The 20,626-nt window shown below is 37.9% G+C and overlaps 1 protein-coding gene across 2 annotated transcripts in view; it reads left to right on the forward strand.

The window, feature by feature from the left end:
* The window catches only part of elk4 (ETS transcription factor ELK4), a 90,270-nt gene that overhangs the window by 15,420 nt on the left and 54,224 nt on the right, over positions 1 to 20,626 (forward strand). For both annotated transcript variants that reach the window (XR_007934434.1, XM_028797137.2), the window contains exon 2: positions 9,616 to 9,824. Coding sequence is in view for 1 of the 2 variants with exons in the window: in XM_028797137.2 (XP_028652970.1) it covers positions 9,616 to 9,824 (209 nt within the window). In the remaining variant the exon portion in view is untranslated. The remainder of the gene's footprint in view (positions 1 to 9,615; positions 9,825 to 20,626) is intronic.

Raw genomic sequence — 20,626 nt, forward strand, 5'->3', positions numbered from 1 at the left:
TATTCAAAAACTTAATTTTAACTAAGTAATTTGAAAATGTGTGTTATGTTATTGATGTCCAAAGTAGCACCCTTCATACAATCAATTCTGAACATGCTGCTAATTTAAAAATAGACTGAGTGCATATACATATGTTGTGTTAGACTTAATACTCTTTTATTCATATTTCACACTGATTTCCGAGTATAAGCAAAATTTGATTTTATGTCCGGAATAGCTCATACAGTATTAACTTCCTGTCAGCACAAACTAAACACTTTTGTAAAAAATACCCTTTTCACAAAATACTTTTCCAGTTTTAAAAGCTAGCACTATTAAAATCAGTAGTAACCTTTTACCCAAGATCAGTGCTTTATACTTGCTATTTTTTTAAAGTATCATAATTAAGCAAATTAGTTGTAAGAGATATGGCTACACATTCCTATTTGAAAAATTTGACCTTGACTTGTGATACCGCATGTTTTAACTGGCCAGCTTCAAATCTTAGCTGCAGGGCATGATTCAGAATACCTTGAGCTGTGCATACACTATGTAATTACAGCGTTTCAGTAAAAAACATTTGTTTTCAAATATCTTGAAAAGGAAGAAGTCACAGACCGGTACATGCAACAGTCATTATGGTAGGGTTTGAACAGTCTACTGTTGTTTAACATCTCTATGTGCAAAAGCAGTAAACTGACTTGCACAGTGCCATGAAGAAAATGTTTGCAGGTTCTAGTGTTACTGAGAAATCAGGTTCAAGTTTGTGGAGCCTGGAGTATATTACTGATAGCACTTTGTCTATCACAGGGTTCACTCGTGCACATGCACACACTTACGGAGCCAATTCAGAATCTCCAGTTAACCAGGCATATGTTTTTGCGAAGTGGGTTGTAAATCAGAGCATCTGGAGAAAAACCTACAGAAACAAAGTTAGAATTTACAGACTATCATATAAACTGACTGATTAGCCACAGACTTTAAACCCAGATCACTTTATCTATGAGCCATCCACACTGTGTTTATGTACATGTACAGTGATCCCTCGCTATATCGCGCTTCGCCTTTCGCGGCTTTACTCCATCGCGGATTTTATATGTAAGCATATTTAAATATATATCGCGGATTTTTCGCTGCTTCGCGGGTTTCTGCGGACAATGGGTCTTTTAATTTCTGGTACATGCTTCCTCAGTTGGTTTGCCCAGTTGATTTCATACAAGGGACGCTATTGGCAGATGGCTGAGAAGCTACCCAACTTACTTTCTCTCTCTCTCTCTCTCTTGCACTGACGTAGGGGGCTGTTCGCAGGGGGGCTGTTCGCACACCTAGACGATAGGGACGTTGCTACCTTCTGTGTGCAGCTGCTTCCTGAAGGACATGCTGCACGGTGCTTCGCATACTTAAAAGCTCGAAGGGCACGTATTGATTTTTGCTTGAAAAACAAACTCTCTCTCTCTCTCTTTGTCTGCTCCTGACGGAGGGGGTGTGAGCTGCCGCCTTCAACAGCTTTGTGCCGCGGTGCTTCGCATACTTAAAAGGCAAACAGCCCTATTGATTTGTTTGCTTTTGTCTCTCTCTATCTCTGTGACATGATCTGCTCCTGACACGCACTCCTTTGAAGAGGAAGATATGTTTGCATTCTTTTAATTGTGAGACGGAACTGTGATCTCTGTCTTGTCATGGAGCACAGTTTAAACTTTTGAAAAAGAGACAAATGTTTGTTTGCAGTGTTTGAATAACGTTCCTGTCTCTCTACAACCTCCTGTGTTTCTGTGCAAATCTGTGACCCAAGCATGACAATATAAAAATAACCATATAAACATATGGTTTCTACTTCGCGGATTTTCTTATTTCGCGGGTGGCTCTGGAACGCAACCCCCGCGATGGAGGAGGGATTACTGTACTCTCATTTCTGTTAAATGCAGCACATACTGTATACTGTAAAAATCTCTGCCAGGAAGAAACATAGCAGTCAACAATTCATATTTTTAGTTTATTTGTTTTATTGCCATAAACCTCAAAGATAATGGAAATATTTATTTTGCATCTGCCCACAGTAAAGAAGCAACCATAATACATTTACATATCATCTGCAACATACATCTCACAACTAATACGCAACATAAATGCTTTTGTACAGTAGTTAATAAAATGTACATTATTCAGCAGTCCTTCAGTACTACAGTGTTAGTGTCAGGAATGATCCAGGAGTAGACCACAGGCTCATACTGTATGTTGCAGTTTGGTTCTCAAAGTTCATCTAACCAGGGAGTTACTGCAGATGATAAAGATTGACATATTATTTAAAAAGGTCAGTAGTGAATTCCACATTAGTTTTTAAACCAGCTGCCAAAGCAACATTCATTGTAGGGAAACGTAAATGCTGCTGATGGGACACTTAAATGCAAAGATGATTTAGGGCCGGACTCACTAGCCAGTTTAATGCATGTTTTTTCATCCCTGAACCCTTAGTGTTTTGAAATTTTGTAAAATTGGTGGCACCCATAGAAATTATTAATCATACAATTAAATATTTGCAAATAAAGCACACAATTATATTATTTTTCATTTTTGTGTGTTGTCTTTTTTTCTTGGTTTTGCAATCTTAATTGTAAAAGTAAAGTATTGCAGGTAAAATTGGAACAGAATACAGTGGAACCTCGGTTCACGAACGTCTCAGCACCCGTACAAATCGGTTTACGACCAAAAAGTTTGCCAAACTTTTGCCTCGGTTCACGACCACACACTCGGTATACGAACAAGCCAGTTTCCCTTTCGGTTTGTGCGCGCCGATGATTTCCGCATGTGTTGCATTGTTCTCGGTCAGACTTGCGTGTTTGCACTGTGTGCGTGCTTTCGCTGTGAACTCTTTGTGCTCTATTTCATTTCCCTTCCGGTTCGTACGTGCCGATTACAGTACTGTATTTAAGCACATGTTCAGCCTCTCCCTGTTTATTGTTCTCAGTCAAACGTGAGTGCTTTACCTGTGAACTCTTTGTGCTCTACAGTATTTCATGTGCTTTTGCAGTTAACCATGGCTTCTAAGCACTGTAACCTCCTCTCCACCTAGTTCCTCCTCACTTCATGCCAGAACTCGACTCATACAAGGTTAGTTTTCTTGGTGGTTTATGGTTAGTTTTTGTATTACGGATTTTTCAAATGTTCATTTTTCGGTTCGTAGTGTGAATTGTTGCAATGTTACTTCTCTTGGTTGTTTATTAAGTTATGGATTTGTTCAAATGTTCCTTTTTTTCCCCCGTGCTTAAAACTCATTAAAAAAAAGTGTTTATACAGCGATCGGGTTGTAAGGCTATAGCGCGAACTGCTGCAATGTTACTTTCTTGGTTGCTTGTGGTTGGTTTTAAATAATGTTCGGATTTGTTCAAATGTTCCTTTTTTTTCCCCTGTGCTTAAAAGTCATTAAAAAAAAGTGTTTATACAGCGATCGGTTCGTAAGGCTATAGCGCGAACTCTTGCATTGTTACTTTTCTCTGTTGTTCAAGATTTTCTCAGTGTTATTCAATGTTTTTACATTTAGTTTACTATTACGATGTGTATTCTATGGTGTAATTAACTACATTTGTGCTTAAAAATCTTTAAAAAAATATATTTACATATAGTTCATACCGTCTGGAAGGGATTAATTGAACAATACAATCCTATGGGGGAAACTGCTTCGGTTCACGACCAAATCGGTTTACGACCAGAGTTTTGGAACGAACTATGGTCGAGAACCGAGGTTCCACTGTATCTGAATGTACAAAATCTGCATAGGTGTGAAATACAGTTGTGAAATACATGGAATTTTGGAAATCTTACATTATTCAGTATAATATAACAAACCTGCCTAATCCAATTCAGGTTTTCTTGGGGGCTATTTGTGACTGTAACATTGGGTGAAAGGCAGGAACCAATGCTTGGTAAGGTGGCAGTCCATCACAGGGCATGACAGCAGAGTAAACAGTGAAAAACCCATTCAGATGTGGTGAAGAATGTTCACCACACAGACAATGACCAGGCTTGGGATTTAAACCCTAGGTACTGGCTCTGTAAAGCAGCAATTGTAACCATTGCATGACAGTGCTGTTGCATTTGATATTTTCTTTGGAGTTGAGAGATTTACAGTTTAGAATAAAAACCATAAGTAACTGTACATCTGCAATAATGTGTTTTTTTTCTGCAGGCGTTAAGCCAACACATTTGTTTAATGTATTTGGGACCCTGGAAACAATGGGCAAAATACAAAACTGTTATTAAATACCAGACTTGGCATGTTACTTGTTTCTTCCTATACACTTTTTCATTAACCATTCTTCTATTTTAATCAACAATATTAACACAAACATTTCTTCCCAAGTTAAGAGCCTGGGCATTATTCTTGACAGTACTCTCTCTTTTTCTTCTCATATAAGTACCATTTCTCGGACTGCCTTCTTTCATCTCCGAAACATTTCTAAACTTCGCCCTGTTCTTACCCAGCATAATACTGAAGTATTGGTTAATGCCCTAGTCACCTCACGTATAGATTACTGTAACACTATTCTGGCATCCCATAAAAACGTATTCATCGCTTACAGCTTATTCAAAATTCTGCTGCCAGGATAATAACCTGTTCTAAATTCACTGAACATATTACACCTATTCTCTCTCAACTTCACTGGCTCCCTGTTAACTACAGAACACAATACAAAATTCTGCTCTTAACATTTAAAGCTCTCCACAACCTTGCTCCTCCTTACCTCACTGATCTCCTCCAGATTTACATTCCCTCTCGCCTACTCAGATCTTCATCTGCAGCTCTACTTTCTGTACCACACATCAAACTCAGTTCTATGGGAGCTCGAGCGTCTCTCATAGTGCTCCTCGACTCTGGAATTCTCTTCCCTCTCATATTCGTCAGCTTGATTCAATAGCACAGTTTAAAACTACTCTCAAAATTTATCTTTTCAAGCTGGCATATCAATTGTGAATTCTGCTCTGTTACTGCCTGTCATATTTGTTTGTTTACGAATTATTGCTTTGTGATTTATCATTTTCTTGTTTTTATTTTATTAATTGTTGTTTAACTTTATTGTAAGGTGACCTTGAGTGATAAGAAAGACGCCTATTAAATAAAATGTATTATTATTATTAATAAAGTATACATCTTTTTTATTTAAAATTATAAAAAATGTGCTAAACATTCTTAACACTCTTAATCCCATTAAGGTTGAAAAACTTGTTTAAGTAATGATCAAACAGGCTTGAATGTTCAGATGGGGAAAAAATTAATAGAGCCTACTATAGTTAGCACTAAATAGAAAAAACAGATGTCACAAAAATCTGTAGTTTATCCCCTTTTAGTATCATTGCATTTTAATGCACACGGCTTCTTATCTAAAAGTGTCTGCCATCATGGCTATGGGAAACACTTAAAAAAGACAAAAGTGGGAAATTTACATCCTGCTATGTACTCTGCTATTTCTACTCCCATTCTTACTTCTACTTTGCTGCAGTTCTCTTGTCTTGACTGCTCTTTGTTTTTCACTGCACGTTGTCCACTCCTTTACACTCTTAAGTGTTGATCCCATTTCACACTACAGGACCCACTTTTCATACTTCTGTCACAACACAATAAAATATAAAATCCCAGTCTGGACAAGGATACACAACTGCAGGGCATGTCTCTGATCCACATTACTAACCGAGAATGCTAAACCGGATGGACGCAGGGACATCCGGCAATGGGCCGTGGCCGCAAAAGACGTACTGCGCAGGCGCCCCACAAATCTACCCACCCCCCGCAAGCAACGGGAACCGGATGGAATGCAACGTAAAATAAGAAATGAGGCATCGCGCACACAAAAAAGGAGTCAGACCACAGAAAAAAGGAGTCAGACGCCGTTGCACACGAAACGGGACACACAAAGAGGAGGATTCAACAAGCCCCTAGCACACACAAAAAAAGAAGCCGCGAGCACCACACAAAGCCCATTGGACACGAAACGGGACAGACTACGGCCATAGCACACGAAACGTACACAAAAACGACGATTCAGACCCTCGACCACAGTAACATAAATAACAAATGACACACAAAGCCCAATTTCTAAATGAACCATCCGTATTAAACATACGTCATCTCAACACGTTCACACTATGCAGCATAGGTGGATCTCATTACAATAAGGAACTATTAACCGTTCAACTGCAGAAAAGGCTCCATATTAACAGTGAGTGCGATCCTCCTTATTACTTATCCATATTTATCACGCTCAAGAACAAACAAGTCATAAATTCACGATCACGGGTACAAAACAATACGGCTCGGATAACGGGACCAAACACAATTCACACTATGCAGCATAGGTGGATCTCATTACAATGAGGCACTATTAACCGTTCAACCGCAGAAAAGGCTCCATATTAACAGTGAGTGCGATCCTCCTTATTACTTATCCATATTTCTAACGCTGAAGAACAAACAATTCATGAATTCACGATCACAAGTACAAAACGATACGGCTCGAGTAACGGGACCAAACACACGAACCCGCATGAAAAAAAACAATACACGTCGGCTCCAACGCGCTTCTGAAACTCTGGAAGAAAAAATGTCTCGGCTCCAAAAACGCAAAGCTCAACTAACACAGTTACAGAAACGAACCCAAATGGACAGACACACTGAACGTGGACGCATGCAGCGCGCGTCTCACAGTACTGCATTGAAACAGGCACGGGTTCAAAACGAAACACCTCCCGTCTCAGACATACAGAAACGGCAGCGAAGGGACAAAATAAATAAACGCAGACGTCTACACCGCGCATCTGGACTGCCGGAAAACAAGTACGCAAGGCTCCAAAAAGAGAAAGCTCAACTGACCGACATACAAAAACGGGCAAGGCTCAATACAAACAATGCACGCCGTAAACTACAACGGGCTTCTCACACAGCACAGGTAAATTGATTACACCTCCAAAACAACACGTCCCAAATAATGGACATACAACGACGCGACTCTCAAACGGCACAAGCAAAAGATACACGTCACAGACATCAACGACAGACACCTGCTAAACGCTTGCGCCAGTTAGCTGACAACGCGTTCAATAATGAGTCCACTATTCAGGAAAATTCATTGGGATTAATGAATGTCATTTGCAATCATTAACATTCACTTAACTTCCCTGAAGAAACAACTGGCAATACAAGTAATGAATTTACACGTTGTTATCAAAAGGGTCAAATTAGACTGCCTCCTTTACATTCATATCCTGAATATCTACAGAAGCTTCTAACTAACGATGTACCTGAAAGTGAAATCTTTATGAACTGCATTAGATCCTACAAATCGGTATCCACTATGAACATTAACAGTGGCACTGCACATGACATCCGTCTTGCAAAACTGTTAATTATTGATGAATGTACAATGGCATCCACTCACTTACTCAACACCATTCATAAACTTCTACAAATGTTTAGGAATAATAATATTCCCTTTGGAGGAAAGGTACTTTTATTAGGAGGAGATTTTAGACAGTGCTTAGCTATTGTTCCACATTCCATGCGCTCAGCTATTGTTCAGTATACCTTAAAATACGCAGACAATTGGCATTGCTTTCAAAAGATACAGTTAGTACAAAACATGCGATGTCCACATCCAGATCATAACAATTGGTTATTACAACTGGGAGATGGTACACTCACCAATACAGATAGACTTCACCCAGATATTATTACAATTCCTCAAGCCTTTATCTGCGACGACTTAGTTACAGACAGATTTGGAACAGCAATCTCATTAGACCAAATTCCCCTTTTAACACAACGCACTATATTATGTCCAAAAAATATTAATATGGAAAACATAAATTCCCAAGTCATTGCATTACTTCCTGGTGAGACACAACTCTTTCTAAGCTCTGACAAACTTGACTCTGATCACGACAATGACCATCTTCATTGACCTTACAAGTTCTGACCTGGAATTACCTTTTACACTTAAACGGCGTGTACAAAGACATTTTCCAATAAACCTTTACACTGTGCCACACACTTTATTGTTTGCTTTCTATTTGCATCATCTATACCTTCACACTATTCTATATCTCATTCATACATTACGCTCTTTGTCATTCCCAACACCAGGGGTTGGCGAGCGAAGCGAGCAGGGGGCGGAGCCCCCTAGTGCTCTGATATCCTTCAGACACTCTTAGTACTAAGGCTAACCCTTCTTCTAGCAGGTTAGGCCACCTTCTCAGGCAAGGTGGGACCCAATTCTGAACTGATCACCAGACCATTACACTCACATTCATCCAATTTACAGTTGCAAATTAACATAACCAATAGATCTTTGGGATATCAGAAGAAAAAAATTAGAATCTGGTAAAAAAAAAAAAAAAATTGGCAGAAATGGGGAGAACATGCATACTCTGCAGTGACACTCACTAGGCCAGGATTCAGCTGTGAGTCAGCAATGCTAACCACTGCACCTCTATATTTCCCTAAAAACAAGTCTTTTGTAAAAATGTGCAGCTCCTATAATGGTGCTTGACCATTGTTTTGAATGGCACTGGCCCCTGTACTGGCAGACTAGCATTGTACAGTACCAACTGTGGGGGGAAAAAAATAAGAGCATACAGGTTTAGGGTAACATTAATGGAATATTGACAGCATTCATGTTGATACTGGCATCTGACAATTTATTTAATATTTAAAGTGAGTTCTATAAAGCATAGCACCATGTCATGTAAGTAATGTGTTAGAATTTTAGTTTCAGGAACATTTATTGATACAGCAATTGCAAGTTTTTTACTATTCTGTAATACAATCACAGTATTCTAGTTTATTTTAATGAGAGTGCCACCTTAAAGCACTGTATATGACCCCTTTGTACGCCATTGCAGTTTTTAAAGCGGTAAATATTTATCCAGTTGAAACACACAGTGACTTACAGCCTTATGACTTCTAGATCGGCCTTCCATCATTCTGTCTGTGTTGAGCTTATAAGACTAGCTACTAAAAGGTGCTTTGAATAGCTTTTGATCCAGCAAGTTATTGTCATGGAGGTGATGTGGTGTGAGATATTCGAGATGATGACTAAACCAGGCATCTATAAGGTTGTGTGTTTGATAGTGTGGAATACTACCAATCAGAGTCATAATTAAGCCTCATTCTAGTTTTTACACAGAACCTTTTAGGTTGCTACTGTATGTGCTTTTTCAGAGTTTCTTTCTTTGTTGCTGACTGTACCCTCATCTCAAAGATGTGTGTGTTTCATGGAATGATGAGTCTAAGTTGGTCTCATGTGAACAACTATGGGTATGTGGGTGAGTGTGCCCTCTAATGCACTGGTATATACAGAGTTGGTTCCTGCCTTGTACCTGATGCAGTGACCCACTGTAATCCTGAACTTGATTAACCAGGTTCAATAAGGGATGGATGAATGCATGCATGCCTTGTACATAAATGTAACATATGTTTCTAGTGGACTAAGGTAAGTGAAGCAGTTAGCCCACTTGTTTAATGCTTCAAATAATGTCACCTCTTTGTGATTGGTACTCTGTGCATGATTAAGATCATTCATTGGCTTGAAACTCTTACCAGACTTGGCATTTTACTTCTCTCTTCCTATACACTTTTTCATTTTCCAGACATGGACAGCTCTGTCACACTCTGGCAGTTCCTGCTTCAGCTTCTGCTCGACTCCAGCAATAAGCACTTGATAAACTGGACTTCAGATGATGGGGAATTCAAGCTTCTGCAGGCAGAAGAGGTGGCCCGACTGTGGGGCGTACGAAAGAGTAAGCCAAGCATGAACTATGATAAGCTGAGCCGTGCCCTACGATACTATTACGACAAGGTAATGCATAGTTTTATTAAAGCTAAGATATGATGGCTTTGTGATGAGCATCTCGATTTCATGAGTTTCTAATCGAATGCTTTCATATTCCAACAGATAGTCTGCCTTGTCAAATTGATTCATTTCCCTTGCTTAAGTATCTTAGAAAAGTTTACAGATGGAAATTTAACACTGTTACTTGTGAGAGCAATCTGTATTCATAAATGGCCTAGTCTGCAAACCTTTTCACCAGGCTTTGCATAGTGCTTGTTTAGACATCAGTAAAATCATCATAGGTTACCTTTTATCTCCGTATGACTGCTGTTAACTCATGTGATTAGCTTAAATATCAAAAGATGGTATAGTCATCATTGGAAAAATGCAAGTGTCTCTATAATGTCACTTTTTCAGCACAGTGGGAAGGAACAGCTGACATTTTTAGATACAAGGAACTGAAAGAACCATTTTCCCTATTCTTGAGGGATACTAGGGCAAGTTACTGTTTTGTTAAAACAAATTTGCAATCAGATAGAACTTCTTTCATTAATTTCCTTCAAGTTTCAAATCCAAATTGTGTGTCTCCCTTTTTCTAGAATGGAACGTTTTATATAATAACCCGATAAATGAGTTGAAATGCTTTTCCTTTTATTATTTATTTTTTTAAAGCTGCTCTCTTTCAGGTGATCATACTTTACTGACATACAATACAATACAACATATTTTATGTAGTGACCTTCACATGACAAACCTGCTACTTTACAGGTCAGTTTGTTATATGTACAGTACATATTGTATATCTGCCGTGATTTTTACACACAAACTTACAGGAAGATTCAACAGCAGAATTGTTTGGTTTATTTCTTTCCATAAATTTTTTTTGATAGTTCCGTCTATTCTAACAGGCAACACTGAGCAGCATATCAGGGCATGAAGCTGATGGCACTCCACTAGCCCAAGGTCGTAAGATTGGCTGCTAGACTACTGATTTTGGCAGTACTGTTTGTCTGGTCATTTGATTTTTTCTAATTGGAACAACTGCAAAATTGCCAAAGAGACTGTTTGTAAAGGCCCTTTATGGAATTCTCTTGGAGCTAGATCAATTTTGTATTTGGTGCCAATAAAAGCATATGGCAAAAAAGTGCCACAGGGCAGAAGATAGTGGTGTGGTTTGTGCATGCAGCTGCAGTGGGTTGCGTGCTTTGATCCTTTTGTTTATAAAGTAATCATATGACCAATTTTTTTTCTTTCTTTGAAACAAGCTTTTAACACCTCAGAGCCAGCAGTATGTTGCTTTTCTTGTTATACCTGTTATACCAGCAAAGATTCTTTTTCTTCTTCTGTAGATGTTTCCATTTTAACTATAGCAAGGTAAATTACAAGTAATGAAGCAATGAGAAGTCAAGCAAAATGACAACTTTTATTGAATAACTAAACATATTACAATATGCAAGGTTTCAATGCAGCTCAGGCCCCTTCTTCGTGCAAGATGTAATGTAGACTACTAGGACAGTTACAGCATTGGAAAACATTTGAGTGAGACATCTTTGAAAAAAAAAAAATAGACCTCTCCAGGCTAAGATTAATTTAGCAAGAGGGGAGAACCATGTATAGTCAAGGTCTTTTGATAAGGTAACTATCCAACAAAGTCTTTTGAAGTTTTTCCAGAAAATGTGGATCTGTAGTCAGGTTGTCTGGGTCAGTCAGAGCGATGTAAACAATCCTCATATCTGGCTATAAATGAAGCAACAAACAACTGAACACCATTTGAATGTATTGTTTGATTCATGTTACTTTTTCAGGCCTGTAGTAGAGTGATGTATGAATGTATACAGTGATATTGTAATATACATAATATCCAAACAGGTAGTTCTGTTGATTTTCTTAGGTTGTAGGAGTCACTAATATGTTTTATATTACAATCCACTACAAGAAACCTCTGTTTTACAAATACCTACCGCCTTCGCCCCCCTGTGACCAAACTTCATACAATGGGTGACCAAGCCTTTGCAGCCGCTGCTCCACAGCTCTGGAATGCCCTACGAGAGATACTGAGAACACAGCAGATTGTGGGCTGTTTTAAAAAACAACTAAAGACTTTTCTATTTAGGAAAGCTTATTAACAAGAATGCTATAATTATTGTTGTTTTATCTCTGTTTTTATCTTGCCTTGCCTTTATTTAATCTTTTTATGTTGCACTTTGAGATTTACTGCTAATGTAAAGTGCCCATATAAATAAAATGCATTATTATTATTATTATTATTAATTTATGGCGTCAAAAAACTAGTGGATAACCTGGAAAGACCTTGAAGAAACAGGGACAGTGTGAAGTGTTGTACAAACTAATTTAATTTTAATAAATAGTTCATTTATCTATCATGCAACAACATAGCAGCAGTATTTTTTTTCACCCTGATTAATTTAATTGTCATTGTAGCTGCTCACACTTCTCAGTACCTACAGGTTCACCTGTAAGCTGTGAGCCAAAACTTGTTTTGTTTCCGTGGATGCTTGACGTTTAACTATTTCTCCCTTCATAAGAGCAAAAGTACACTCACATGGCAAGCCATTTTCACATTTAATACCTTCTGTAGTTATATTATGATGAGTCAAAATTACCCTGTGACCCTGCTCCTGGATAAGTGGGTAAATAAAATGGATGGATGGATATGATTTTGACAAGAAAGAATTTCAATTTGTCATTTATTTTGGCTAGTCAAAAATATGAAACACATGTATCTGCAGTTTAATACTAGTCCAAATGTTAAATAGAGATTTATAATGTACGTCAAAATATGTTAAACTGAGGGACTTTTCCATTGTTTTTTGTAGTGTTTTCAGTTCAAAATAATCTAATTGTATTTTAAGTAGTAGTAATTTATGCCTAGGGTTTTTACACTTAATGTTCTCATGCCTGATTTGGGTGTCTATAATTAAACTTGATCCAGTCAAAAATTAAAATCAGAGAGATACAGTGCATCCGGAAAGTATTCACAGCGCATCACTTTTTCCACATTTTGTTATGTTACAGCCTTATTCCAAAATGGATTAAATTCATTTTTTTCCTCAGAATTCTACACAGAACACCCCATAATGACAACGAGAAAAAAGTTTACTTGAGGTTTTTGCAAATTTATTAAAAATAAAAAAATTGAGAAAGCACATGTACATAAGTATTCACAGCCTTTGCCGTGAAGCTCAAAATTGAGCTCAGGTGCATCCTGTTTCCCCTGATCATCCTTGAGATGTTTCTGCAGCTTAATTGGAGTCCACCTGTGGTAAATTCAGTTGATTGGACATGATTTGGAAAGGCACACACCTCTCTATATAAGGTCCCACAGTTCACAGTTCATGTCAGAGCACAAACCAAGCATGAAGTCAAAGGAATTGTCTGTAGACCTCAGAGACAGGATTGTCTCGAGGCACATATCTGGGGAAGGTTACAGAAAAATTTCTGCTGCTTTGAAGGTCCCAATGAGCACAGTGGCCTACATCATCCGTAAGTGGAAGAAGTTCAAAACCACCAGGACTCTTCCTAGAGCTGGCCGGCCATCTAAACTGAGCGATCGGGGGTGAAGGGCCTTAGTCAGGGAGGTGACCAAGAACCCGATGGTCATTCTGTCAGAGCTCCAGAGGTCCTCTGTGGAGAGAGAAGAACCTTCCAGAAGGACAACCATCTCTGCAGCAATCCACCAATCAGGCCTGTATGGTAGAGTGGCCAGACGGAAGCCACTCCTTAGTAAAAGTCACATGGCAGCCCGCCTGGAGTTTGCCAAAAGGCACCTGAAGGACTCTCAGACCATGAGAAAGAAAATTCTCTGGTCTGATGAGACAAAGATTGAACTCTTTGGTATGAATGCCAGGCGTCACGTTTGGAGGAAACCTGGCACCATCCCTACAATGAAGCATGGTGGTGGCAGCATCATGATGTGGGGATGTTTTTCAGCGGCAGGAACTGGGAGACTAGTCAGGATAAAGGGAAAGATGACTGCAGCAATGTACAGAAACATCCTGGATGAAAACCTGCTCCAGAGCACTCTTGACCTCAGACTGGGGTGACGGTTCATCTTTCAGCAGGACAACGACCCTAAGCACACAGCCAAGATATCAAAGGAGTAGCTTCAGGACAACTCTGTGAATGTCCTTGAGTGGCCCAGCCAGAGCTCAGACTTGAATCCGATTGAACATCTCTGGAGAGATCTTAAAATGGCTGTGCATCGACGCTTCCCATCCAACCTGATGGAGCTTGAGTGGTGCTGCAAAGAGGAATGGACGAAACTGGCCAAGGATAAGTGAGCCAAGCTTGTGGCATCATATTCAACAAGACTTGAGGCTGTAATTGCTGCCAAAGGTGCATCGACAAAGTATTGAGTAAAGGCTGTGAATACTTAGGCACATGTGATTTCTCAGTTTTTTTATTTTTAATAAATTTGCAAAAAACCTCAAGTAAGCTTTTTTCACGTTGTCATTATGGGGTGTTGTGTGCAGAATTCTGAGGAAAAAAATGAATTTAATCCATTTTGGAATAAGGCTGTAACATAACAAAAGGTGGAAAAAGTGATGCGCTGTGAATACTTTCTGGATGCACTGTATGTAATTACATTTTGACTATATGGAATTAAATTTGTTTAATTCAAGCATATTAAATATATCTGAAACTGAAATTAGCATTACTCAGTTTCACTCTCAGTAATGAGAATTACATGTAGTAGAAGTGAAAAATTGTTCAGTTGAAATGTTGGACGCTGGGGGAGAGAAAAATTACAAGATTGATGCTGAAATATGTAATGTGTCGCAGCACCGCAAGTATTACATCTTAGCGATCAGTGTATTCGATCTCAACCAAAGCTTAAAAGAATAATATTCTTCTATCAGTATACCAGCTATGTCTTTTCCTAGAATTTAGTGCTTGTATTAACTGTATTTGTGGAGTTTATACCTTCTAAAATGCCTGCTTGGGCTTTTTGCCAGATGCTGTGTTTTTTTTTTTTTTCTCGAATCCCAAAATTTATTCAGCAAGAGTGTCTGTGAATATGCCCTGGTACCCTATCCAGTACTGACAGAATAAGCTCTTACTCTCTCTAATTTGAATTTGACTTAGGTCAATTCAAGAAATCAATGCACAGTCCCTTGATACTGTTTGGAACATTTTCAGCTTTACACATTTCCATTATGCCAGATTAAGACCATGTTTTTCTAGGTTTGCAATTTGGGATCTTTGGACGTACAGTTTCACTGGCAATGAAGTATACTGTCTGTGTCTCCTTTAGGAATGCAGATATAAAGGTTGACAGACAATCTGGAAGCTTTACTGAAAAATACACAAACAGACAAAGCCGGCATTATATATATTTTAAAACAATGCAAAGCTGTGTATTTTAGTTGACATTTACATCAGGCACAATGGCAAGGACTGCCTCTGGGCAGGATGATAGCCCATTGCACGCTATATGCTCAAGCACACACCCAAATTCTCTCCAAAGTCAAATTTGGAGTTGCTAGTTAACTTCATGTACATATCTTTGGGATGTGGGAGGAAACCTGAGTTTCTAAAGAAAACCTGAGCAGAGTTCACACAGACAATGCCAACGTTCACACAGACTTAATGCCAAACTTAAGTCCCTGACACTGATATTAAGACAACATCATGAGCCACAGTGCCATGCTCGAAGTATGTAACATACAGTAACATACATCTTCAGGCCCAGTTAAGTCAGTTCAGAGCCATGAATGGCCAAAGCTTATCATGAACTAGCTCCCAACAGGAAGGCAGTCCATTACAGGGACTGCTGTCACACGTACCCAAACTCGTACAAGGAAAATTAATTATCACTAATTTTCATAATCTCCATATCTTTGAATGTGACTGGAAAGCTGGTGAAAAAACATTCAGCTGCGGAAAAAAAATATGTAGACGTTCTACAGGCAGATATTGGCCATAAGATTCAAACTTTAAACCCTGGATCCTTGAGGCAGCAGCTTTAAAAAATGCACCATTGTGCCACCCATTCGAAGAATGTGTTAACACCTAATTGTATTTTCCCTTTTTATTCCAATAAAAATTATTAAAAGAATTATATTAAGAAAAGGACAATTTAATCAAACAAAAAAAAAAACCTTGCTTTTCAAAATTAAATATGTGATTGAAGAACACTGCGGCTATTATGAAGCCCATCTAATAATATGAAAATGAGGTGCCAGTCTGTACCTCCTGTTGCATCATGTAAATTCATTAAACTTGAAATCTTCTCTCCTGCACTTCCAAATTCTGCTTTTTTCAGAACACTGCAAATTACCCCTGCAGTTTGTAAATTTAATGTATTTTTGTTTTATCCTAGTCAAAAATGTTACAAAAACTTTTATTACCCAATTTTTTATATTACTTTTTTTTGTGTGTTTTTTTTATTTGGTTGGGTTTAAATCTGGGGTTTTGCTGGACAAATTAAGGATTGTCTGAGACTTATCCTAAAGCCATTCTGGCATTGTCTTGGCTGTATACTTTGGACTATCGTTGTGATGAAAGGTGAACCATCTCCCAATTCTGTGATCGTGCACACTCTGGCGCAGCTTTTCTTCAAGAACCTGTCTGTATTTGGCTGCATCCATCCTTCCCTCGATTCTGACCAGTCTACTTGTCCCTGCTGCTGAGAAACACCCATATAGCATGATGCTCCCACCACTGTGCTTCATTTTAGGGATTATAATAGACAGGCGATGAGCAGTCCCTGGTTGTTGCCGGGTATAGTGTTTGGATTTCTCCCCAAAGACTTTAGTTTTTATTTCATCAGACTAAATATTTTTTTCTTCATGCTCTCAGAGTCCTTAAATGGTCATTTGGCAAACTCCAAGCAGGCTGTCATATTCCTTTTACTTAGGAGTCTCTTCTGTCTGATTGAGATGGTTGCCCTTCCAACACTTTCCCCATCTCAGCAGAGGATTTTTGAAGCTCTGTTAGAGTGATCATTGGCTTCATGGTCACCTCCCTGACCATGGTCTTTCTTTTCCGGTTACTCAATTTGGCTGGACAGCAACTCTAGGAAGGGACCACTGTACTTCTAGGAACTCTCAAACCTTTAGTTTATACCCTTGCCTGGATTAATAGCTCACTACAGTTTTATTGCAGAGGTCTATAGAGAGTTCCTTGGACTACAGGGTTTGAATTTTGTCCTGACATGCCTTGTTAATTCCGGGACCTTGTATATAAAGGTGTGTTCCTTTCTAAATGATGTCCAGACAATTCAATGAGTCACAGGTAGACTCCAGTCAAGTTCTATACACATCTCAAGGATGAATAAAATAGACAGGATGCACCTGACCACCATTTAGATTGCTACATCAAAGGTTCTGCATACTTATATAAATGAGATATTTCAGTTTTTGATTTTTATTCAATTTACAAACCTTTCTAAAAGCATGTTTTCACTTTGTCATTATGGGTTATTAAACGTAGATGATGGGCAAAAATGGCAAATTTATCCATATAAAATTAGATGTATAACACAATAAAGTGTACAGAGAGTGAAGTGGTCTAAATACTTTCTGAATGTACAGTATTATATAATATATATATATATATATATATATATATATATATAAAAATATAATATATTCGTGGCATTCGTAGTCTGAATCACAATCTGATTGTACATATATATGTACATATATATATAATTATAATAATGAGTGTGTATGTGTGTCTCAAATATGCCTTTAAAATGAGTGATTAGGACTGTGAGAAATATTGTGCTTGAAACCTAGGTCATATGCTAGTTTTGCTTTACAGGAAACTGAAAGCCCTTAGTGTGGTTAGTTGCATACTTACAGTGTGCCTTGTCACGAATGTTGTTTTTTTTACTTTAATCATTTCATTTAATGTAATTTGATGCTGTTTAAGTGTATTTTTGTAGGCGAATTGTCTCTATTTCTCAGTACAGTTCATTGCCACTACTGATTTTCAAGAAGATTGGATTTCTAATCGTTATAAGTGCATTTTTTGCTTCTGTTATTTAATATAAATCAGACTAACCAAACTCCTAAATAATTCTTACAAAATGGCTAAAATAAATAGACTTTAGAGAACTCATTTGGAGTAGCTTGTGTACTTTTTAGTTAGTGTCTTAAAATCTATTTTTTTGATAGTTACTATAATTAGTTGCTAGTGTAGAGTCATGTTTTTAATTGTGCTGGCATACCTTCAGATTTCAATTTTTTAAACTGAACAACAATATTAAATAACAAAAGATTTCTAAAAGGTATTTTGTCAGTCTGAAAATTTGTAATACAGTTGATATAAGTAGATTTTTCTGTGGTGGTTCTCAACAATAGTTCATGTTCAGAAAGGTTCAGGTTACCTGAAGCAGCAGTTTTAATCACTGACAATTTTAGTGGCATCTTACAGTTACTGAAAGCATTAAACTGTTAGTAGCAGTGGTGGACTTGGGTCATTATAATTTACAGGGGGCATGTAATCCCAAATGTTTATTTTTAATTTTGTGCTCACAACTGAAAACTAAATAATCCTATTTACATATACAGTACAACCCCAAATTTCGCAGGTTACTTTCCTAGAGCACCCGCGAATTGTGAAAAACCGTGAATTTTGGATGTGGTTAAAAAAAATGCCTATTTTTATAGTTTAAGCCCTAAATATTCCCCCAAAACACTTTAATTTAATTTCAAACTCAGCTTAATACTGTACATTACCTTAAAAAAAGAATGTACAGTAAAGGTAAACACATATACTGCACAGTACCGCAGTGCTAGAATGTAAAATACCAATGTTACCGCTATATGTACTGTAATTCATGAAAGCGCGTTTTCATTGCCAGAAGCCTTAGAAGGTGCAGGGCATTTCGACGGTATCTTGGGGCTTTAAGCCTTAAACTGCCACATACTTGGGGGTTAATGCAAACCTGGACACCAAATACTTTTTTACACTAAATAATAGTGTAACTTCCAGTAATAATACTATTACTTCAAGACTTCAAAGCCCAAGTGCATTACACAGTATTCACCAAGTTAAAATAAAATAAAATAAAACAAGTGCAACTTGGTGATGACATCTTTACCAACTGAACTATCGTTAAGCCAAACTGCATTAATATGGACCTTGGTTCAAGCTAAGCTATGTACATAAATAATAAAACTGCAACTTGCATTTATAATGCTATTTGTGGTATAGCCCTACGGAATCGTATTAGGGCCACGGTGAAGAAAAAAAAAAACTATATGTCGAGATTAAAGTCGACATTTCCACTTTATTCTCAGTTTATTTTGTCATTAAAGTAGAATGTCGTAAACTAAACTTCATCCTAAAATCAATGTTTAATTTACTAGATTTTCTCAAACCCTGTCATAAGTTAATGTAGCATATTAAATAAATGGTTTGTCTTGTGTTCCCCAACCCAGTTGTTAATCGCTACGCGCTTCTTAAACTGACTTCCTCTGCACTATGAGGAGGCGCCGGCAGCGATCACCGCACAGAATACATTCACTTCATGATATTCCTGCTGTCTGAAAATGTAGAATGGTAAGATAAATTTTCATGATGGAAATGCATTAAAGCAAGTATTAAATATGAACGGTAGTGTTGCTCCCTCGCAGTAAGGGGTCCCCAGGTGTACGTTCAGTGTAGAGAACTTTATGGCAGGCGTGACGAGGCTCCAAAAAACTGGATGTATGAATGGGTATCACACAGGTTTACCTTAAATATTTTGTAAATGTTGGGTTTGTGATCTGGTGGTCGGAGACACAAACACAGAATTCAATGGATTTTCTTCTGAGTGGGCTTTCTTTATTGCATGCATGCTGTCTCTGTCAGGCATACCAAACCCGCAGCTCCTATCTTTCCTTTTACTTTCTCCACATAATCAATCACCACACGATAAATGTATTTGTGAAATTAAAACTAGTTATAAACTTAGACCATGGAGTGTTCAGAACTTTAAAAAAATCTTCCTTATACATGTTTAATTATGCCATCCATTCTGGGTTGCGCCCATCCACGCAAGCATTGCGTGCGAGGAAGGAGCAAATCCTGAACGTGGCGCCAGCACATCGCAGGGTGAATACGAGCAATACATACACTAACAGGGTCAATATAGCCTTACAAAACCCCACATCCTACATGACTTTGAAAAAAACTGAAGCACGCCGAGTAAACCCACCAGAAATACCTTCAAATTCAAGGCAGGAAACACCAGGGACCCCCTTGCGGCAACGCAGCAGTGCACCCTCAACGCCACTGTGCCCCCACATGATTAATACATGCTTTAATGCATTTCATCATGAAAATGATATCAAATATTTATCTTAGCATTCTAAATGTTCAGGGAGCAGGAATATCATGAAATTAAAGTATTCTGTGTGGTGATTGCTGCCTGCGCCTCCTCTTAGTGCAAGAGGAAGTCAGTTTAAGAAGCATGTAGAGATTAACACGGCTCCGGGAACACTTAACACAAAGCATTTAATGTGCTACATAATTTATGATGGGGTTTGAGAAAATCTAGTAAATTAAATATTCATTTTAAGATGAAGTTTAGTTTACTATGTTCTACTTTAATGATAAACTAGCAAAATACCCGCGCTTCGCAGCGGAGAATTAGTGTGTTAAAGAGGTTATGTAAACATATATATACATATACATATACTGTATATACATATCTACATATACACATATCTACATATACATATATATACATACATATACACATCCACATATACATATATATACATATACAAATTTACACATCTACATATATATATACATATGTACATATATATACATATAAATATATACATATCTACATATATATATATATATAT

The sequence above is a fragment of the Erpetoichthys calabaricus genome, chromosome 3, assembly GCF_900747795.2.
Source record: "Erpetoichthys calabaricus chromosome 3, fErpCal1.3, whole genome shotgun sequence".
Classification (NCBI taxonomy): Eukaryota; Metazoa; Chordata; class Cladistia; order Polypteriformes; family Polypteridae; genus Erpetoichthys; species Erpetoichthys calabaricus.